The following is a 21,013-nucleotide window of genomic DNA, read 5'->3' as shown; positions in this document are numbered from 1 at the left end:
TGAGCTGTTGTGACTAGGCGGTACAACCCTTAACGCTTGGTTGAAACTTCTAAAAATGCTGGCAAACTAGTACGACTGGTTAAATGCGCATTCCACATACTATGTCAAAACCGTGTGCGTGTGAAATAAGAGACATTCACTTTCGGTGCACTTTATTTTCCATATTCAACAAAGTAACATGGTTTGACTCAATGCATAAATATATTAACAATGCATTTTAGTCAGACATTAAACCATGATTGTATCAACATGATGTCTAGAAAAACATAATTCTACATGTAGTTAAATGTTGTGTTATTGCTGCATTAATCCTCTGAGGGCAAAGCTTAGAGGCAAAAACAGAGGTAGTTAAAGATGAATGATGATCTTATTTATACCCCAGAACCAAGAATAAAAAGTATAGACAATGTCCATGCTTTACAAGAGTTTGACATTGGCTGTACTACAGGTAAACAGACAGTGAATCAACATTATATTCGATGCAGGGACCTCAAACAAGAACCAGGCGCTGTTCAGAAAGTGAGGTCCAGCAGTGATGTGTGAGAAACATAAGTGCTTGTGCAGTAAAAGTAAATGTGTTGGTCTCTCTTCTCATGCTGTCAACCTACTCACGTTGTATAGAGAGAGTACAAAATACTTCATGTTTTAAAGCTGCAGTATTGTGTTTATTCCTCAAGTTCGGTTATATAAGTTTGCTTTCATTATGAATGTTTCAAAAAGGGTTAATAAAGAAATGATTTTGTCCCCGCAGCACCAACAATTTATCCTGTTTTCACCATATGATTGAACTTATGTGTTTCACATCAAGGTTTTTTAAAAGAGTACTTTTGTACACTGCAACTAGTCTTACTAAAATTTAGTAAGCGTTTACAGTTTGAGGAAAACCGACTGTATATAAAAAACCTTGTTTCAGCCACAATGATTTTTATTTGACATGGCTTTTTTTTTTTGTCCCAAATCACAATATATCTCAAATAAATTGAACAAATATATAAGGAATATGAATGATAAAAGCCACTGAATATTAAGAAATACTATAATAAACAATTCCGAAATAAGTAAATAAAGTTACATGGATACATCATTTGATGTAATCCTGTGCTGCTTGGCATTGTAAATACATGCAACATTAACTGAAGTGATAGTTTTTTTTGGCTTTCTCCCTAAAACCACCTTACAATGCCTCTGCAAGTAAATGATCTCAATCTGACTACTGACATTTTACCAATCAATATTTACATGACTACAAATGAAAACACTACATTAAAACATACTGTATCTCCTCTAAATAGTTATCTGACAAGTGTGTAATTGGTCAAAGAAGATCCTTTCCCAATAGGTTTCCTTCTCAACGATATTTGTCCTTAAATTGCAACAATACGTTGATGTCAGACTTAAGAGTAAAACATGGACAGAAAAGGAATTTCTATGAACACAATGTGTGTTGATCCGGCTCCTTAATCTCAGTGAATAAGGAAAGAAACAGCTGCATGAACCTGTTCTGTAAAGACATACTAGTTTTTGAATGGTTAAGAGATTTTAGCGCATTTTAGGTTTTACAAAACACCTCAAATAAATCAAACCTTTTAAACAAATTAACATGAGAATAGAATGTACATGAATACAATAATAAATATACCATGTATGAAATTAGTTAAATTCAGAAATGGCTCTGTGTTCTGATAAAAAAAAATTGTTGATAAAAGAAAAAGTGGATGTTGTGTAAAAGGTAATCAGACTATGAACAACAAACCCTGCGACTCAGATCACTGAAGATCATTTCATCTTGATTTACGAAAAACAATTCTAATGCATGAAATAGCAATGACAAGTTATAAATGCTCTTTGGACGGTCCATATTCCTCTAGATTTAAATTCTGCAACAAAAAGTCCAGTCATCAGAGACAATATAGGCTCTTTCTTCTGCAGCTTGAATTAAAATGTAACACTGTCGTTTATACCTCCTCAGCCAGCTGTAACTCACAGACTGATGTCTGTTAATAAGATGGATGCCTTGAATGTGTCCTCAGAGCCACACTCTGGGTTCGGTTCAGCATCCTCTTCACAGAGCAGTGAATTATTACTCCTCAAACATCTTCAGCACATCCCGAGGCTGCCTGCTTCTCTCAGATCAGTCAGGAGCCTGGGAGGCTTCACGCTGTGTCTGCGGATCCAACGCACAAACACAGTCTCACAATCACACAAATCCAGGTTTCATTGAGGACTTGAAACATTTAGGACAACCCTTTGTCCCGTTTGTCTGCAGACACCTGAAAGGATAAAGCAGCCGAGTGTCAACAGCTTTATCTGTCAGCTTGTAAGCCTGTTAAAATAAAGAAATACACATTTCTGAAATGTTTGCCAAAATTTTTTAAATAGTACGCTAAAACACCTACTTGAGATGGAAAATGTGGGAACAGGGTAAGGCCTGCAGTTTTTGGTCCCTGTCCCCGATGGACTCTCCACACATGCCGCAGTAGAGCTCCAGCTCCTCGACACACTGCAGGAACTTCACCACCTGCTCTCTGAGCTCCTCCTGCTGCCCCCGGCTCCGATAAATCCCTTCACTCAGGCAGTGCACCTTTAGCGTACACAGCTTAAGATACAAATCAGAAAAAAAGACAACGTGATATGTAGACTCTGCCTTATATCTGCCTGAGCAAATTTAAACATGAGCTGGGCAGATTCTTCTGGTTCCCAGGCTAGTGTGTGGGGCTGGGCTGAAACTAAACATTACTAAAGGTAATCATTTTAATGTAAAAAAAAAAAAAAAAAAAGTTGATGTCTTCAAAATGTCTTGTTTTGCCCAACCAGTAGTCAAAAACCCCAAAGATATTCAGATTACAATCGTGTGACAAAGCATTTTTGCTTAAAAAAAGACTAAAGTTATTATTCGATTATTAAACAAGTTGCAGATTAATTCTGTCAAATGACTTAATGATTAATCGACTAATAGTTGCAGCTCTACATGTATCCTGTGTAACATCAGTTACCTTGTTTCCCATCCCATCTGCCAATTCCTGTGCTCGCTGCAAAGAATCAAGAGCCTGAGAAATAAACATTGAGACAGGGTGTGTCACAATTACATTACATAATTACTACATTATTGTTTACATTATTATTATATGAGAAACAATACAACAATTATATCAGTCATAAGACTGTGAGATATATATATATATATATATATATATATATATATATATATATATATATATATATATATATATATATATGGTACCTTGTCAAATTCTTTCTGCAGAAGCCAACACTTTGCAACTCCCAGGTAGACTTGTGATTGTCCGAGACGGTTTCCGATCTCAGTCATGATACCCAGTGCAGACTCGTAGCGAGGGAATGCTTTCTAGATGGATGAAGTAAAATGCCAAAATAAAGCTCCCCATATAGATGCCAGAGCAACAAACAGTGTAAGGTAAATACTAAGTTGAGTCAAAACTTTCTATGAGAAATGCAAAAATATATAAATCAAAAGATAAGTCTGCACAAATGGTGGCACCTTACATCAGCGTCACGCCTGCAGCGGTGTATGTCTGCAAAGTTTAGTAAGCACAGAGCCTGCAGAGGACGGTCACCGTGCTGCAGAGCAATCTTCATAGATTCCTGTTCAAGTGGAAGACAGGGGTTTTAGAGTCTGGCCCCCTCACCTGTGAGACCAAATTCTAATGATGGAAAATCATTGTGGATCATTTGGAAATTGGACTTTCAAGTTAGTTAGGTTGTTTTTAATTAGCAGATACATTTAAATTGAATGGCAGTATTAAACTATACAGTAACATAATGTATAATATGCCTTCTAAAATAAAGCCTGATATGGATGCAAATATTTCATTGGGTACGTTTAACTCAAAAACAAACATTCTGTGGATGAGAGCATTAAGCAGAGAGTTGTTTATAATAAAAAGATGTGCGAACCCTGAAACCGACGGTCATATTGAAACTTTTACAAATGGCATATTATTTCATTTAGCAGTTTCAAGATATTTTCAAATAAAACCAGACTGATAAGTGATGCAAAACGTAAGATGTTGTTTCACCTTTAGGACTCCTTTTGTACTCTGGTATTGTAAATATGACTACATTTGTAAGTTGTTTGTCTAAATGCGTTTGGTAATAAATCTGAAATGCATCCTGCTGTCTTGTTACTTTACTTTTGCACTCCAAGGCAATGACATCAAGTTATTTTTCACCCTCAGTACATAATTAGAACAGAGTAAAGACCAAAGCCACCCTCTTCATTAACACTTTAAACCAGTGCCTCTGTGAGCATATTTTTGTCAAGGCCTTGTACAACAGAACAACTGGTGCTTGCACCTGTCAGCAGCGCAACATCTACTGTTTCTTCAGCTCTGACATCAAAACGGACAAACACATCAGGGGACAGCGACTTTGTGAGGAAACAAAAACTGTCACATTCTTCACAAGTTATGCAAGTTTGTCTTTGTGGGGGTGAGTCCCGTCTATGATGACTGTTATCGTGTGTTAGACGGTTATAAAACGATACCTCACAGCACTCCATGGCGTCTGGCAGGCGCTCCAGTTTCCTGTAGGCGACAGACATGTGGTACTGGCTCATGGCTCGATACTTGAGGCTCCAACCCTTGCCGTAGTCATTGACCAGCTCAGCTGCTTTGCAGGGAAAGAACAGGGCTTTCTCATAGTCCTGTTGGAAGAGGTTATTGATGAGCAGTGTTGTATAAAGTACTAGAAAGCAATACTTGAGTAAAAGTACAAGTATCGTACTAGAAAAAGACTTTGGTAGAAGTGAAAGTTACCTTTTAGAATATTACTTAAGTAAAAGTCTTAAAGTATCTGATATATACTGTACTTAAGTATCAAAAGTAATTTTCTTTTTTTTTTTAAAGCAAGCGGTTAGAACTTTTATTGTGAACTTTATTGTGGCTTTCTTATAGTAAAGCATAAAGCATTTTCAGGGTTCCCATATCTTCTTAATCTCACTCATCAAATCAAAATCACATTCTTTTCTAGGACTTTTCAGGCACAATTCTCTTAAATTTAAAGAACAAACAGCATATTTTTAGAGCTGACATCAATGTACGGAAACATTTCTTGCAAATCACGCCACGGGTGTATGACGTTATCTTCACCACCACCCTGTTCACCGAGTTCACCGCTATCGCTGGGGTGGTGCGTCTCTACGATAACGGGAGGTCCTCCAGTAGGTGCTCGTGCTTTTGTGGCGGTTTCAGTTGTGCGTCCTCCTCCTCCTTTAGCAACAAACAAAGCTGAAGCAGATAGGTGGCGCGGGAGCGCGGGTAATGCAATCTAGGAGCAGTGATTCGCCAAACCCTCCCTTATTGCAGTCGCACACATTTCTTCTAATTTTATTTTTTAATAACGAGTAACGAAGATGCTTAGTGGAAATATAAAAAAAGTTAAAGTATACATTTTATCCAGGAAATGTAGTGGAGTAAAAGTGAAAGTTGGCATAAATTTAAATAGCGAAGTAAAGTACAGATACGTGAAATTTCTACATAAGTACAGTAACGAAGTATTTGTACTCCGTTACATTACAACACTGTTGATGAGTAAGACCTTGCCCACAAATGGCAGTGTCTTAGACATTCTATTTAGAAACTACCGGCATGGACTTTTTGGTTTGTCATTCCTTCCTAAGACAATTCAACCTTTAACAGTATTTAAACAAAGAACCTTTTAGAAAATTTGTATTTTTGATATACGTGTCTCCAATTGTTTCATAAAATAACGAGACATATGAGAGCATTCTTCAAACGCCACTTCATCACAATCCCATTGAAACCAATCCTCCCTAGGAAGCCGAGGGATTACTCTTACAAATCTCTGATGTCAAGGGTACTACATGAGCCCCCCGCCGGCCAGCCAACTCACTCCGCCCTTGTTTCACAATGCCCTGTCCCACATGAGCTAACCATTGATGATGTTTGCTTGGATGCTCGGCAGCGTTGTCATACTCCGACCGCAAACACGTTTGGCAACATCAGTATTGATTGCGCAATCAAGACACACGTGCAGTCCAATGCATGTTTCACCCAATCAAAATACCTGAGAAGTCTGCCACGATCAAAGTATTTATTTTTTTTACAGGAAAGGAAAGGTTCTTAATCAGACTCCTTGTATTTTATTATGTGATACAAGAACACATTTTGAAGACATTTAGTCAAAAGGTAATGCTGAGCAAAGACTAGGAGGTAGTATCTGCAGTGCAGCACACATTAAAATGATCAAAAGCTTTCAGAAAAATCTAATCTCACTGATTTTATACCTTAAGGTGGACATAGATGTTTCCCAGACTGCAGCAGACTCTGCACTCCAGCATCTTGTCATCGTTGTTGTGTGCGTAGCGAAGGGCCTTCTCGTAGCTCTCCAAAGCTTTCTGGAAGACACTGAGGCCCAGGAAGGCATTGCCCATGCTAAGACATACCTGGCCGTTGAGCTGCAGGCTGACAGTGGTTCCCTGCATGTTTAAGCAGGTCTTACAATAGGACACAGTTTTCTGGAAGTCGCACAGCTTCTCGTTGCTGCGCGCCAAGTTCAGGTAGCCCTCCGTCAGGTAGTCTGGGTCCTCCATTTCTCTGGCTGTGTCGATTTGATCTAGAGCGTACTGCGAAGAGAGAGTGAGTGTGAGGTGATGGCAAATTGTGAATCAATTTAAATAGATACTAAATAAAAAGGTTTATTGAAAAAATATATATAATTAGAAAGACATGAGGCCTCTACTTTATTAAGTCCTCATTAAAGCGGGGTGAAAGAGAGTGGGTGCTGCTTGAATAAAGATGGTTATGTCAACAAGACACCCCACACTGATACTCGGGTTGCAGGGCACTTATTTACTCAGCGTCGTGTGGAAGCCACAAATTAACCCATGCTTCTCAAGATTACTGTAAATGGAACCAAGAGGGTGACCTTTGACCTCTTCTTGTTCAATAGTCACTTGGACGTTGTAGAAGTGTTAAAATGCTACTACAGCACAAACTGTACCACTCCTGAGTGGAGATAATGATGACATAAAATCAATGGGATATTTAGTGGCACACACATTGCTGGTTGCATAACAAAATACGATCACACAATAGTAAAAATGTGAGAAATGTCTTTATGAATTATCTAAACCAAATGACAACACAGATATTTAGAGTAGGACACTGATTATATATATATATATAAATTGGTTACTTAACTAGATTTTTATTGTGACATATTTTATTAATCCCGCAAGGGGAAAAAAAGTTATTAAAGTTATGTAATGTAGCACACTGTTATTTAGGAGACTTACCTTGAGCATATCTTTATATTTTCCCATTTCTGAGTGAGCTGTGATCAGGCACCCCAACACCCGAAACTTCCCTCCAGGATCTGAGGTCTTCTCCAGCACTTTTGTCCAGACATGCAGGGCTTTGTCTGTCTGATTGGACTGATACAACCTCAGGCCCTTCTCTATCTGCTGCTTGGTTTGGTCCTGGCCCATCTCTGGTGCAAGGCGCCTCATAAAAATATTCATTCGTTTAGGCCATGCAATTTCAGTGAGGCAGCAAGAAAGTAGATCCTTGCCATGCACAGAACAACTCCGAAGAAGATCCCTTGAAGACGATCCTCCGAGAGGCCGCTGCCAGAAGTCCTGCCAGATCCCGCTCTCTCAGCTCCGGCTGTGCTGAGATGGAGAGGAAACTGGATCCACCAAAGTAAAACGGCAACACACCAAGACCATTATCACCAGTCGCTTCGCGGAGAGCCAGAAAAATATCTTCCCCATTTAACCCTGCAATGATCCCCTCTCACCATCAAGTGTTCAAAAATTCTCCCTCAGATTTCCGCTTGAAAAATGCCAAAGAAACACGTTTCCCGGCGGAGTGCTAGCAGTGATATCCCAGAATATCTGCTCCCTCCACACCCCAGCAAAAGGAATTCTCAACCCCCCCACCCCTATGTCCAACCCCCTCCACCTTCCTCCTACTGCTGGCGCTACAGCAGATGGCCTTGTCACTCTAGACCATGTGTCCCTTCAGGAATTCTGTCCTTCCCTCAGCAAGCAGTCCCAAGGTCACTACAGCTCCTAGCGATCTACCTTTGCACTAAACCTCACTCACTGACCAAACACTGGACTACACATTTACACATTACAACCCTCTGGAGCATTAAACACACATCCACAAATTGATCTCACCAGACTCTCACATGTGGGACTGTGAACTGTGATATGGGGGCTATAAACAGCGTTATTGCCCAACGTTAAGCGACTGCATGTCAGATGGTGCTCGTAGCGGCCATCAGTTCCTATTGCGAGTTCTTATGGAGGCGCATATGTGCCCCCAGAAACCCCCACCCCTCATCTTGGCGTCAGCAACTGATGCCTAGAATAGTTCACAAAGTCTGACATGTTACTGGGCTTGGGTTTCAGCTGCACAGCCTCCTGCAACACATCAATGGGATCAAAGTTTTGGCCTCTCTGTAGTAGCTTTCTCTCCTTCAACTCCCCTTTTCCTCCCCCAAGGACAAAACAGGCACCTTTACCACCTCGCCATTCACAAGATGCATTACCAATCCAAAGATAAATACTGTTAGGAGTTATGTCTTTGTTGTGGCAAAGATTCCAATAGCTACGCCACAACAAAGCACACCATTTCTAAATGCATCACTGTATAATTGCAAGAATGAAAGATCCTAAATCTCTGGTAATACATGGTTAATGCATAAAGGCTAAAGGGCCATAAATATCAGAACAACAGTGACAGCTTGTACAGTAGCTACAGCGATATTTCCCATTTTTGATTTCGGTTGAACATGAACATCAAAAAATACAATCTCAAGACAAGAAACTGTGAAAAATTGAAAAGTTAGAAAACATCCTCTGTTATCATGTTTATGCACATTTGACATCTGAGAATATTTAACCTACAACATCATGATACATTTATTTACTTACGATATACCGAAGGATGTTTTATGTTTTTACACCGAAGTTGGTCATGCGTGTCAATAAACAAGCCGTGCACAGGAAACAATGTTGATTAGTTCATCACTGGTTACAGCATCAATTGTCAATGACTTCAATTGTTTGACTTCTCAGCTACTTCTAAGTGTCCACAATGAGAAACACTGGAATAATAGAGGAAAAAGACACACACCGCTGAACTGTTTTTACTGGTCTGGTGTCACAATGGAATGAGTGACAAAGAAACCAGCTGAGTAAATACATTTAAAGCAGGTCTCCTCACAGGATGTCTAAACAGTGAAGTCATGGTAAGTTATCCAACAGTCTTCCCTGATTCCTCCGTGGCAGCTGTGTGGACCACATTATGAACATCCGGAGGCTGGTTTAGGCCAAAACAAACTGCCAGTTTGTGAGGAGGATTTTTATACCTCTGATAACCGAGACGACAGATGTGGCCGGGTTAAACTTCAACGTGTTTGCGTCACCTTTCTTACATTTGTCCCGGAAGACGTATATGCAACCGTTACAGCTGGCCACCTTCCACAGTGAAGGAACGCAGCTCCACACCTCAGGGAAGCGCAGGCGGGTGAAGCTCTCCAGCAGAGGGTTGTAGCACACCAGGGAGTCTCCCTCTGCTACGATGAAGATCACATCCATGTGAACAGCAGCGTGCATGCATCCCGCGAACGGTAGCATGTAAGGTTTGATCTGGCACTTCTGGGAGGCGGTGTCAAAGCACTGAATCAGTCGAGACGGCTTAGTAAAAAAGTCCATGTCATTCTCCTCCCCTCCAAGCAGGTAGATGGTACCTCCCAGGTTTACACCGGCAGCCCCGGACACTGCAGTGTCCAGCTGGCTGGTCTCTGTCCACATGTTGTCCTTCACTGTGTAATAGATGACGGCGTTAGAAAGTGTGTCCTGCAACGTCTTACCTCCTAGAGAGTAGATAGCGTCCTCACTAGAGACAGAGACCATTGTATGGTGGAGGCGGTCTCTGGGCAGTGGGGCGCAGCGCTCCCAGTCCATGGTGTGCATGTTGCACTTCCACATGCGGCGAGGGATGGACCCCCCCACCACATACAGGTCACCTCCGTGTTTACAGGCTGCAGTGATCTGATGGCATAAACTGTTCTGGCCGCTTACGCTGATCGCATCGTCCTCGTCACAGTGAAGCGACACAGCCAGGGAGTGAGTCCGCGCCTCCTCTTTACCAATCAGGTAAATGTGGACATTTTCCCCGATTTCCTGTAGACATACAAGACAAAGACATATCAGACATCAGAGATACAAATAATTACAGCAGACATCAAATGAGAGCACCCTCTTTAAAAATATTTTTCAGCTCTAGACGAAAGAATGTTACCTTGAGATTTTCTTGGAGGATACAAGAAAACTCCTCTCTCTCTACCTTGTTGTGGTTTATCCACGACTCGATGGCCATTGTTGGATTCTGGGAGCTCGGAACTCCATCTGAACACAAACAAACACAAGACAAAGAGACAGACCTCGCGAGTCAGATTAATACAATTCATATTATTTCTTTGGCATTTCCCCTCTGTTGGATAGTGGCAGTGAAGTGAAGAGGCAGACAAGAAACAAGGGGGGCGGTTGGCTAATTTCCTAATTTGCTTTACCATTCAGCTACCATGACGCCCCATAACATGTGTATTCAAGGTGACAGGACTATAACTGCTGCATGTTTAAGCTAATTACAAATGATGTATGATGTCGTCACTGCTAGCCATTATGATTTGGCAAGGAGTAATTTAAACAATACAGCAAATGTCTTGTAGTAAATGGAACAACACTGTTTCAGACGTTTTGGCACATAGAGACACATAGGACAGCGATGGGTAATACCTTTGATGATGTCCAAGAGCAGACAGAGAGGCAGATTAAGAAATTCTTCAGTCTGATGCACCTGGGCCAGGTGGATTTTAGCACAATGCTTGGCTGCAGTATACAACTCCTGGTCACTGTGTCTGTCTGCAAGCCACATCACCTGGGCAAAAACAATCAGTAATCATTAAACTGATACTACACAATTATATATATATATAAACATACATATATTAATATGTATACATACATATATTATCAAGCAGCAGAGGCTTGTGAAAACAGTGACTCACCTGCAGGCAGTTCTTGACCTCTACTGTGCGTGAGAGGAAGCGGGAGCATTCCTCAAATAGTGCAGTCAGCTGGTACATATCTGCCATCTCATAGGTGTCCTGAAGCTCCTCCACCCTCAGTTTAATCGTGCCGTGGTAGATGTAGTCAATCAGCAGCTGAAAGACAGTGGCGCTGACATCCTTCAGCTCAATAGAGCGGTTGTGGGACTCTTTGAGGTTGGAGGTGAACATGGTGCGGAAGAAACTGCTCTGTGCCGAGAGCACCAGCCGGTGTAGGTGAAACTCTTTGCTGTCCACGGTGATGGTGACATCAGCAAACAGGCCGTCCTCCAGACACAGGTCCATGATGCTCTTCACCACCCGGCTGGAGTGGGAGCGGTCGGTGAAGGTGTATCCCAGGAAGTAGTTCTCCTCTCCCACAGAGCCCCCGACACTGAGGCCTCCCTCCTCGCTGGACTCCATCTTTGCGGCTTGCCTAAACAAAGTCACCAAACAGCATTGTATCCATTTACACTCAGTTGCCAGTTTATAAGATATATCTAAAACTAATGCAGTCTAATACGAAACACAATAAAGATGCCCTCTACTCAAAAATGTGTTTTTCTTATGTTTATGTCCTGTAAGATGTCCGACGTTGACTATACTGACTTGTATCTGTGCAGTTTCTCACTAGATATGTGTTTTTAACATTACTGAAGGGGGAGATGTCTGTGTACACAAATCAGAGATTCAAACATGTCCCGGGCAAGCTAGATTTGGTACGTCACAACGTTGAAAGCCAATCGCTGTCTAATATGCAAAAGCATGGAAAAGACATCTGAAACCTCCAGCGCAGAGCGGACTTGTAATTACAGACAACAATATTATTGTATATTTCACAACTACTAATGCTGTGTCAGCCACTGATGGTTACAACAAACAACATAAACAAATATAAGATGCTAGCTAGCTACACATACCATTCTGATACATCTGCTTGTCGCTGAATTTGGTGCACAACAGACTCCTCATCTCCGCATGAGTCTGGGTCTGACTGAGGCTCAAACGTGTATGACTGAAACTGTCCTATGTTTCTTCTACGCTAACCATCTTGATGCACATTGCTCTTTCACCGGACAAACTAGCGCAAGGCCGGATTAAGAATTTGTCAATTAGAAAGAAAGAGCTTGTTTTTTTAACTTGTTATGTGGGAAATTCATGTTTAAGCAGAAACATTATTCACATCAGAGTATTTTACAAACTATAACATAGGGTTGGGCAATAGATGACCATTTTATCAATACTGTTATGATGAGACTAGATATTATCTTAGATTTTGGTCGTAATATCATATGTTGTCTTTTCCTGGTTTTAAGGCTACATTACAGTAAAGTGATGTAGTTCTCTAAATGTACCTGACTGTTTTATCTGTTCTATTATTTGCCCACTCATTATAGTCACATTATTGATGATTGTCAAAAATCTCATTGTGTAAATATTTAGTGAAAGCACCACTAGTCAACCCTACAATATTGTTGCAATATTTGGTAAAAAAATATTGTGATATTTGATCTTCTCCATATGTTATATAACTATAAACAGCATTGATTTTTTCTTAGTGACAATAATATGTACTGAACAGGAGATTTTTTTTGGTGGACTTTAATAGTGGTGACAGAGTCAAACACATTTGGGCATTTCTATACTGCAATTTCTTGTTACCTATCAGCCGATTTATCAGTATACAGTATACGCTAAAATCGGTGCGCCTGATTTATCCCTCTAGCGTTGGTGTTGATCATGTATTGGTAATTTTGGAGACTGTAGTATTAAATTGTATTGCATTTTGCTGAAAGGTGTTTCTAATCATTTCTCCACCTCATTTATCTCAACTAAAGACTACACACATACCAGTAACGTTACAGCACAATACAAAACAACGACAAACTCCAAAATCACCATACAGTTAAATTAACACCCCTCTGAAACTGTTTTAACAAAAAATGAACATTATCACCTTTATAAAAGTCATACTTATTGCACTACTGTTAAATTACACTGCATTAGTTTTAGCTACATTAAAAATGAATGTGATAAGAGTGTTTATCGCTATATTATGCAAAAACACAAGGCAGCTGCTCCAAAGCTTGGTTATGTTGCTATTAAATGAGCTAACGTTAAATGAAACACGTTTTTATGTTTGTTAAGTTAACGTCAGAGGCTCTGTCTGAGAGGCTAACGCTAGCTGTGTTGTGTTTACGGTTAGCAACAATAACAAAATCCTAGGATGGCAATGGCATGACTCGCCCTACTCTCCCTCTGATTGGCTACTACTCGTTGCCTCCGTTGGTTGGGTTGGTTAGGTTTAGGCAAGAGGAGTGGGTTTCTGGTGAGGATGTCAAGGCAAGCCAATCAGAGGCAAAGTAAAGCAGAGAAGGGCGGGACATGCCTCCGCCATCCTAGGAAAACCAACTCCCTTATTACGGTTATACAGAGCAGCCCACAGCAGCTAGATAACTGGCTAACGTTTAATCACAATTCAACCGCGATATCATGGAGGTAGAGTTATAACTAGGACTGAAAATGAGGCAAAAGAATCGTAAAAAAAAAAAAAAAAAAAGAGTAGTAAGTAAACAATCGTCGTTACCTTTATATCCAGAAGCAGCTGAACTCTTCACCGGAAGTAAATAAACTTTTTCATCGGTCAGATACGAAACGAGTCGCTGGTATCAACTGCTGCCTCCATGTGGTGGAGCTGTGTTACTACAACTGTTATTTTGGAAATAGGATACTTCTAATGCAAATAATGCTGTAGACATCTATCTATCTATCTATCTATCTATCTATCTATCTATCTATCTATCTATCTATCTATCTATCTATCTATCTATCTATCTATTATCTATCTATAAATTGCAGGAACGTCTTTCTGTCTGTCTGTGTGGCGCATATCTCTCGAACCGTTAGCCCAATGGATTTCAAACTTGCAAAGTGCTAAATTTGACGTTGTTTGGATTAGAAATTAAAAAGATATTGTTGGTAAAAGAAGCACACATTGGCTTTTGCCGCTCTAGCCGCTGGTCACTCCCCCTCTCACAGTGCACACTGACTGAGCACCATACCTGTTTGAGTCGTGACTCACTCGGATCTTTCACCAGAATCTTTAAATTAACTCATGAGTTGCTCATACTACAGGAGACAACAGCGTCTTTCTGCACACACACACACACACACACACACACACACACACACACACACACACACACACACACACACACACACACACACACACACACACACACACACACACACACACACACACACACACACACACACACACACACACACACACACACACACACACACAAACAAGCTCTCATAACAGGCCGGGTGGGTAGGGCACTACCATGAGTCCATGAGTCTGATTACTCCACATTGTCATTGTGATATTTTGTGATTACATTCTGAATCTGCCCCGTTCTCTGTCAGGTAAATCAGTAAGTCAGTAGTAGGGTATACAGTGGAGTTGCATTTGAAGTGGTTTGGGGTCCTTCTGTAAGTCATTTTGGGGTACAATTTGGTTTTGATGAATTCTACAAGCAGCAATACCACAGGCCAAGCAATCATCCCGTTCCAAACAGGCACATTTTCAACGGGCTCTGCTCTAGTTCTACTAAATACGTAATTTTAACTGAGAGGAGTCCGTTATGTAGGTTGGACACTTAACTAATTACTTTTTTTTGCTATTAGCTACATAGTTAATGACTCCAGGGCATGTTGTGATAAAGATAATGCCTTTGTTACAGCATGCACTGTATAGGTCTAATCTACAGCAACAGCATCAGATTTCAAGGTTATGTTATATATTTGTCTTATCCTATTCCACCTAAAACCAAAGAGGTGAGCTTTCAAATTACATTTATTCATCTAATGAATTCTCGCATAAAAGGTTTAATTGGGATAATACTACTTGTGGATTCTGTAGAGCATATTTATCCAGTGTGAATTAGTGCAGAAATTCTGGCTATCTTTTCAAAGATGGCTTCACCCACTGAATTTGATGCCTGTTAAAGCTTGTATTGAGTTTTAATGTAAAGTAGTAAAATTTTGATTTTGTGGTGAATAATTTGATTTTATTGGGTAAATATTTCATTCATTGTTGCAAATACTCAAAGGTTAAAGCCTCGGATGAACAAATAGAAAAATGAACTAAAGCTACCTGCAAAATCTCATCAGTTTATGAAGAAATGCCAAAAATGCACTAACACCTCTTCTTTTATTCAACTTATTTATGTTGAGAAGGACCCTTAGCCTTAGTTCATTGATACTGACTACATGAATGATTGTTTTTATTTATCTTTTGTTTTGTTTTGTATTGTTCATCAAGAATATACTGGGAAAATGCATCATTCGGGTAATAGCTTAAATGTTTGTACTTGAATTAGGGCATAAAGGAGTAGAGTTCTGCTAACTCAAAGTTCTGCATGCTGTGGATGAAGAACCAGGATTTATTTATTACCCTCTGTTCTGAATCACAGCCATCTGGCTTTTGGTTCTTTTTTTCCAAGGTGGAAAAACGAGTGGTATTCAGGCTGAGCTGCTTCAGACAGGATTCACAAAAGTGGTCGAGGGAGAAGAGATAAGGATGTGGTGTTTTATCAGTTAGCAATAATCAGAAGAAAAATGCATATGAATAAGCAACTTAAAATCTGCTTCCAGGTGATCTTATGGCTTTCGATTCAACAAGTGCTGCAAGGTAAGTAGAAACAGAATATCTTCTGTTGCATTTGAGCATTTTTAGGTTATTATATAATGATACTGCATGCACTGATCAATATGCAGTAAAAAGTACAAAAGGTCTATGCAGGCACTGATAGTTTCTTTGCATTTTATTGTTAGTTAAACTTCAGTATTTTCTACTTTAGATGTGGCTGCAGGCAGTAGTCCAACTTCTCAAAAAACTGGCTCATCAGTCTCTGATGCAAACCTGATGTTTGAGGTAAGTTCTTCATTTTAGAGTTAACAGACATCTGCACACAGCTAAATCACAAACTGTGCCATATTTTACTTGCAGAGTAAGTGATGCATATTTCCTTATCTATCCTTTGTGCAGTTCTTGCTGGGCGGGGTGGAGATCGACCGGGACAACAACATTGTAATGCTCGATGAGGAGATGGCATCGATGAGGCTGGGGCGGGCTTTTCTGTCTCAGATCAATGACAACATCCCCAGAAGTCTGAGCTCCATGGTGCAGACGGTGACCACACTTAAGGATCGGAGAAGCAGGCCGCTGACTCATGATCAGTTTGATGTTCTTGTCCTGAGCATGGTGTACTCTGCCCAGCAGGCCTGGCAACAGGACAGAAGAAAGGAAAAGGAGGCCTGGAGTGAAGTGCTCCTCCAGCTGGCAAATGTCACGGTCCATGAACTACGTGGAAACTATCTCTTCAGTTATGCATGATACACAAACTGCCTATGTATATGAGATAAAGGTGTATGCAACAAATCACTTGCCTTAAATCTTCTTGTAATGTGTTTTCATAGTAATGATGTGGTCAAAGATTTGTAAAATAAATACTCAATCGTGTATCAAACATGATCATTTTTATTATAGTACAGTAGAAAAACACATATAAAAAAAACATTCAAACAATCCCTGAAGTTAGAGACCTAACGAACAGTAAACGTAGGAATATATACATGGATCCACACCATTACATAGTTTACTTCTTCCTCATCTGTACTTGCTTTTGTTTAGTACACCCAGTCTGGGTCTTGGTTTTGCTCTCTGATTCTTCCAGAGAAGCCAGTTTCTTCTTAAGCTTTGCATCCACAACAGGACCTCTCCTGTCCCTGCTGGAGCGCTGCTGCCGTCTCCTTCGCTGGCCTCTTAAACTGTCCACCGAGGTCGAGGTTTCCTCCTGTGCTTTGTGCCGATCACTGATCAGTGACTCGTTTTGATCCCAGACCAGCACCGTTACACCTGTGAGTGAACATTAAGCAGCTTTAGTGACACACGTTGACCTCCTCTCATAGAACTAGTTTGATCAGATAAACACATCTATCAATGGAGTGCTTTTGAAAACCTCACCCATTCCAGATCCAATCACGTCACCCATTGGATTGAACTTGTTGATCTGTAAATACATAATTCTCTGTGTTAATAACGTGTTTTCATGTCTTTACGGTTTTTCCGTTGCTTTAAAAACATACTCACAGATTTTATCCCTGAAGCGGTGGGATCTTGCAGCTGACACACAAGCTCTGCTGTGTTGGAATCAAAGATGTCGATGGTCCTCTGATCTCCGGGGCAAACTCGGTCATCAGGGTAGCGGCCCACAACGATTAGGTCATAGAAAGGGTGCCATGTGGCCTACAGAGAAATAACAGAATTATGTTGTCACGAACTGTATTCTCCCACGAGACATTGCTTCCCCCTGATATGTCTCTTCAAATACCACCTGGTTCTTTATTATCTGCAAAGGTAATGATGTCTGTGAATTGCTTTCTTGCGGTTTGTGTATGTGCGTTGATCACTTGTGCAACTAAACTATGTTTGTCAGTCATGATCCCTCAGGATAAGTTAGAGAAGGATACATACACATCTAGAGAAGAAACAAACCTTGATGGGTGTGAGATGCTGAAACTGTCTGTGTGGATGTTGGATGATGTGTTGAGGCTTCGACCAATCAGAGGACGAGTAGATGCGGATCTGATCGTACTGATCTGTGGTGAGCAACTTGGAGCAGTCCAATGGGTTGAAGTAGGCTGTGAGGAACCGACAGTAACAGCTTTACAAAATAATCTATAGATTTTTTTTTTTTCTAAAAAACCTGTCATAGCAACTGTAATCCATAAGAATCAAGGCCATTAACATCTTCTAGGTTCTTGTACCTACCTTTTTTATAAAATAAATTAAGAAAACTGAACAGGGTTGGATTAAATGGAAAGACAAAGAAATGACTTGCATCTTACACAAACAAGGACACTTAACTACTACTACACAACTATATTTATTAATGAGAAACATGGATGGTAGACTCTCAGAGGTCCCTTCAAAAGTCAGGACAAGTTACACTTAGTGTTATCATTTACTTTCATATAATTTATATTGGACAAATGTTGCAGAATATTCTAAAAAAACAAACGTATGTAGCAAAGACGGAAAGCAGTAACTGTGAGTGTTACCTGAATTGACGGCTCTCTCATGAGGCATCTCGTGGAGAAAACTCTTCTTGTCTTTGATGTTTCTCAGGTCCCAAAGTTTCACAGTGTGGTCGACTGAGGCCGTCGCCAATAACCAATCACAACGGGGGTTGAACTCTGCGTGGGTCACTTTGGCTTTGTGCAACTTGTCACTGAAAATCTACAAAATTAAAACAGAACAAATATCTTTAGTGGCCATAAGTTCATTCATTAATATAAAGTAGAATAATGGACACCTACCTTTTGGCCATCCAAACCCAGGAGTACAAGCTGTCCCACATTGTCTCCTGTCACAAGCATCTGTCGACTAACAGACACATCAACACAGCAGTACCAGTAACTGTAAGAAACAGAGAACAAAGTGAGTTTACTGGATATAACAGATGAAAAATTAAACAAGGATGAAGCCAAAGATTCCATATGGACATTTTTTTTTTTTATATGATATGGGATGTTAGTTAATATCTAAAAAAGACAACATGAATTAATGTAACATTCCCCATCATTACTGTCCAGTGAGAATTATTTCTTTATTTGGGGATTTTAAAGTTTTCACATTGATCCTATATGTCTCAAGCTAAAAAACACTTATAAAAAACACCTTGAATAATCTAAGAAGTGCAGTGTTACAAATCATAACACAAAGCTTTTTTATTTCATGAAAAGCTGAAATGTTGGAGATGCACACATTATAGTTTAGCATAACATTAACAAGATCACAGCATCTCTTTGAGCTAAGCATCAGTCTTTTCTGTAGTTTTCTCACCAAACATTGTGGTGATCGTGACCACAGTCTTGAGATCTGGACAGAACGGTAGGTGTGCGGCCCTCAAAGCTCTGCATCGTCAATGTGCCCTCACCAGAAGCTACATAGACTTTGGAAAGGTCCGTCGGGCAAAACTTCATCCCACCGATGAAGTCTCCTGCTCCGCTCTGTGCACAGAAACACACATGCAGGCCTGTCACAGGGCAGTTATCAGCACTACACTACCACACAAATGTTTTGCATGAGAGCCACCCAATAAAAAGACTGATGCTCAGGCCTACAATCTACAACCCTTTCTGACTGTAGCTTACAGAATACAAGGGGACTCGGTCTTACTTCAGTAGGTCTGTGTTGGCAAAAACTGTTAGAGTTGTTCCATTGAAATCTCGCAGTGCTGTTGTACCCCCCATTGACGAGGTGAACAGCTGACTGGGATTTAACTTGTTAAACTTCATGTCTGTAACTGAGTCTCCAACCCCCATCTAAGCAGAGAACCAATAAAAGTGTGTCATCAAGTAAATCTGATTTCGAGAATTAATCACAGCCTCAAAATGCAACTGTCCTCAAAGTGTTGCATCATTTATAAGCTGCGTTTTTAAAAAACTGATCATTTGTTGAACAACTAGTACTGTTGGTCATTCAAGTATCTGGTGCAGGAACTCACCCCTTGAAGAAAAGTTTTCTTCGTGGGCACCTTAAAGTCCTGCAGATATATGTCTCCACCCTTGGAACCCACAGCCAGAGTGGTGGGATGAGTGGGATGCCACTCCAGACAGGTGATTCTGCGGTCGAAAGGGCTGGTAGCACCGTGGAAATGATAGGATGACAGCGAGCGAACAAAAGGTTCCTGGAGACACTGTAAGAGACAACAGAGTTAAATGTACAACTGCGAGATATTCTAGCTATGAATACTTGTTTCTACGAAATTATAATGATGATGCACACATACCTTGCACGCATGGAATGATTAAATTGTAATGCATGTGGAGAACCCTCCTACATTCACATACAGTCATGGCATTATATTTGAATTTAAACTGTTAAATTGTGTATTTGGTCCCTCTATGCAGCCTACAACAGCAGTCTCACCTGTCTCATCTTTGAGTGAAGACTTTGTCCCAGAGTGCTCTTGTAAATGTAGTGCAGGATGCTCCCATACCCTCCTCTCTTGTGGGCTCCTGCAGACTTGAGATGAGGCCCTGCAAGACCAACTTTACTGTCATAAGTATATTTAATGTTCAATGTAGCGTTACTGAAGCTGTTCTGGCTGCATACCTTGTTTAGATGTTTCGCCATCTTTTCTTTCTCGTAGTTTTTTTGAAAGAGTTGGACCAGAGTTCTCCCCAGCTCTTTTCTTCACTTTACTCTTTGATTCAGACGCATCTGCTGACTTCTTCTGTCTCGTTTTCATATCTCCCCCTTAAAAAACAGCGATTGTTACTGCACAACACAACATATAAGATTTGACTCGACACTAATCCAGCTAGCTGCCACGATCAGGTTTAAACAGACGGCTGACCTGCGGCGTTCAGTGTTTAATGCAGCAGGAACTCCAATGTTTGCATAACGCAGCAGCAGCACACGTGTGGCTGCACGTCTGTTTTGTAACTTTGATGTGTGCTACAGCTGGTGGCCGGTAGGTGTCAGGTTTTATCTCCCAACAACTCTGAGAGGGCGCCATGTTTGGTGTTCAGGTAGTAGGACTACAAACTGAGGATCAGATTGTTGAGTGCCCTTATTTATGAAGTACAGTCTATGTAAAAAACACATTATTATGGAGTTCAGAGTGACACATATAACTGATTACATTAATAAATAATATAAGACGGTTAGTTACATAATTAAAATGAAATGTTAAAAGAAAGAAAAAGCTTAATACTATACATTTAAGCTTTGTAAATACTACGTTTGTATTATTAATAATAAAACAATTACAAAAGCAATGCAAATAAAGTCAATAAAAAACTTGTGTCTCAAGGA

The 21,013-nt window shown here is 40.3% G+C and overlaps 4 protein-coding genes across 8 annotated transcripts; 1 reads left to right on the top strand and 3 right to left on the bottom strand.

Moving 5' to 3' along the window:
* Positions 1 to 135: 135 nt before the first annotated feature.
* On the bottom strand, positions 136 to 7,519 carry rapsn (receptor-associated protein of the synapse, 43kD). Its single transcript, XM_039809565.1, has 8 exons — positions 7,295 to 7,519; positions 6,284 to 6,622; positions 4,523 to 4,681; positions 3,523 to 3,621; positions 3,242 to 3,364; positions 2,994 to 3,047; positions 2,397 to 2,596; positions 136 to 2,270 (listed from the first exon to the last, which is right to left on the bottom strand). The coding sequence occupies exons 1-8, from the start codon at positions 7,517 to 7,519 to the stop codon at positions 2,198 to 2,200; spliced, it is 1,272 nt and encodes a 423-aa protein (XP_039665499.1). The 3' UTR covers positions 136 to 2,197.
* Positions 7,520 to 7,532: 13 nt separating this feature from the next.
* On the bottom strand, positions 7,533 to 13,821 carry kbtbd4 (kelch repeat and BTB (POZ) domain containing 4). Of its 3 annotated transcripts, XR_005640112.1 has the most exons (6): positions 13,709 to 13,821; positions 11,083 to 11,557; positions 10,811 to 10,952; positions 10,314 to 10,420; positions 8,942 to 10,195; positions 7,533 to 7,686 (listed from the first exon to the last, which is right to left on the bottom strand). XR_005640112.1 is itself a non-coding variant. In XM_039809562.1 (5 exons), exons 2-5 carry the CDS (start codon positions 11,542 to 11,544, stop codon positions 9,335 to 9,337), a joined length of 1,572 nt encoding a protein of 523 aa, XP_039665496.1. In that variant the 5' UTR covers positions 11,545 to 11,557; positions 13,709 to 13,821; the 3' UTR covers positions 8,845 to 9,334. The 3 variants fall into 3 exon arrangements, 2 of the variants coding, with proteins under 2 accessions (XP_039665496.1, XP_039665497.1); XM_039809562.1 differs by lacking the exon at positions 7,533 to 7,686 and having other exon boundaries at positions 8,845 to 10,195; XM_039809563.1 differs by lacking the exons at positions 7,533 to 7,686; positions 13,709 to 13,821 and adding an exon at positions 12,042 to 13,658 and having other exon boundaries at positions 8,845 to 10,195.
* Positions 13,822 to 15,644: 1,823 nt separating this feature from the next.
* LOC120564798 (protein FAM180A) lies at positions 15,645 to 16,655 on the top strand. Its single transcript, XM_039810063.1, has 3 exons — positions 15,645 to 15,817; positions 15,987 to 16,060; positions 16,175 to 16,655. The coding sequence occupies exons 1-3, from the start codon at positions 15,745 to 15,747 to the stop codon at positions 16,520 to 16,522; spliced, it is 495 nt and encodes a 164-aa protein (XP_039665997.1). The 5' UTR covers positions 15,645 to 15,744; the 3' UTR covers positions 16,523 to 16,655.
* Positions 16,649 to 20,641, bottom strand: ddb2 (damage-specific DNA binding protein 2). Of its 3 annotated transcripts, XM_039810060.1 has the most exons (11): positions 20,553 to 20,641; positions 20,309 to 20,452; positions 20,123 to 20,244; positions 19,698 to 19,889; positions 19,034 to 19,200; positions 18,508 to 18,607; positions 18,250 to 18,427; positions 17,684 to 17,829; positions 17,279 to 17,434; positions 17,153 to 17,198; positions 16,649 to 17,044 (listed from the first exon to the last, which is right to left on the bottom strand). In XM_039810060.1, exons 2-11 carry the CDS (start codon positions 20,442 to 20,444, stop codon positions 16,785 to 16,787), a joined length of 1,503 nt encoding a protein of 500 aa, XP_039665994.1. In that variant the 5' UTR covers positions 20,445 to 20,452; positions 20,553 to 20,641; the 3' UTR covers positions 16,649 to 16,784. The 3 variants fall into 3 exon arrangements, with proteins under 3 accessions (XP_039665994.1, XP_039665996.1, XP_039665995.1); XM_039810062.1 differs by lacking the exon at positions 19,034 to 19,200 and adding an exon at positions 19,370 to 19,515 and having other exon boundaries at positions 20,309 to 20,641; XM_039810061.1 differs by having other exon boundaries at positions 20,123 to 20,232; positions 20,309 to 20,641.
* Positions 20,642 to 21,013: the final 372 nt, after the last annotated feature.

Source organism: Perca fluviatilis, chromosome 8, assembly GCF_010015445.1.
Source record: "Perca fluviatilis chromosome 8, GENO_Pfluv_1.0, whole genome shotgun sequence".
Lineage (NCBI taxonomy): Eukaryota > Metazoa > Chordata > Actinopteri > Perciformes > Percidae > Perca > Perca fluviatilis.
The sequence above is the reverse complement of the archived record's forward strand: the minus strand, read 5'-3'. Positions and strand labels throughout refer to the sequence as shown.

Bases quoted from the DNA above. Each gene is read 5' to 3' on its own strand.
- rapsn (XM_039809565.1), bottom strand. From the start codon at position 7,519: ATGAATATTTTTATGAGGCGCCTTGCACCAGAGATGGGCCAGGACCAA. The intron at 6,623-7,294 runs GTAAGTCTCCTA...CTCTCTTCGCAG, and splicing joins AATATAAAGATATGCTCAAG to TACGCTCTAGATCAAATCGA. The intron at 3,048-3,241 runs GTACCATATATA...TTTATTTCTCAG, and splicing joins TGCAGAAAGAATTTGACAAG to GCTCTTGATTCTTTGCAGCG.
- kbtbd4 (XM_039809562.1), bottom strand. From the start codon at position 11,544: ATGGAGTCCAGCGAGGAGGGAGGCCTCAGTGTCGGGGGCTCTGTGGGA. The intron at 10,953-11,082 runs GTGAGTCACTGT...GTTTTTGCCCAG, and splicing joins AGGTCAAGAACTGCCTGCAG to GTGATGTGGCTTGCAGACAG. The intron at 10,196-10,313 runs GTAACATTCTTT...GTATGTCTACAG, and splicing joins TCCTCCAAGAAAATCTCAAG to GAAATCGGGGAAAATGTCCA.
- LOC120564798 (XM_039810063.1), top strand. From the start codon at position 15,745: ATGCATATGAATAAGCAACTTAAAATCTGCTTCCAGGTGATCTTATGG. The intron at 15,818-15,986 runs GTAAGTAGAAAC...TTTCTACTTTAG, and splicing joins GATTCAACAAGTGCTGCAAG to ATGTGGCTGCAGGCAGTAGT. The intron at 16,061-16,174 runs GTAAGTTCTTCA...TCCTTTGTGCAG, and splicing joins ATGCAAACCTGATGTTTGAG to TTCTTGCTGGGCGGGGTGGA.
- ddb2 (XM_039810060.1), bottom strand. From the start codon at position 20,444: ATGAAAACGAGACAGAAGAAGTCAGCAGATGCGTCTGAATCAAAGAGT. The intron at 20,245-20,308 runs GTATGCAGCCAG...ATGACAGTAAAG, and splicing joins TGGCGAAACATCTAAACAAG to TTGGTCTTGCAGGGCCTCAT. The intron at 19,890-20,122 runs GTGAGACTGCTG...TGTCTCTTACAG, and splicing joins TTCACTCAAAGATGAGACAG to TGTCTCCAGGAACCTTTTGT.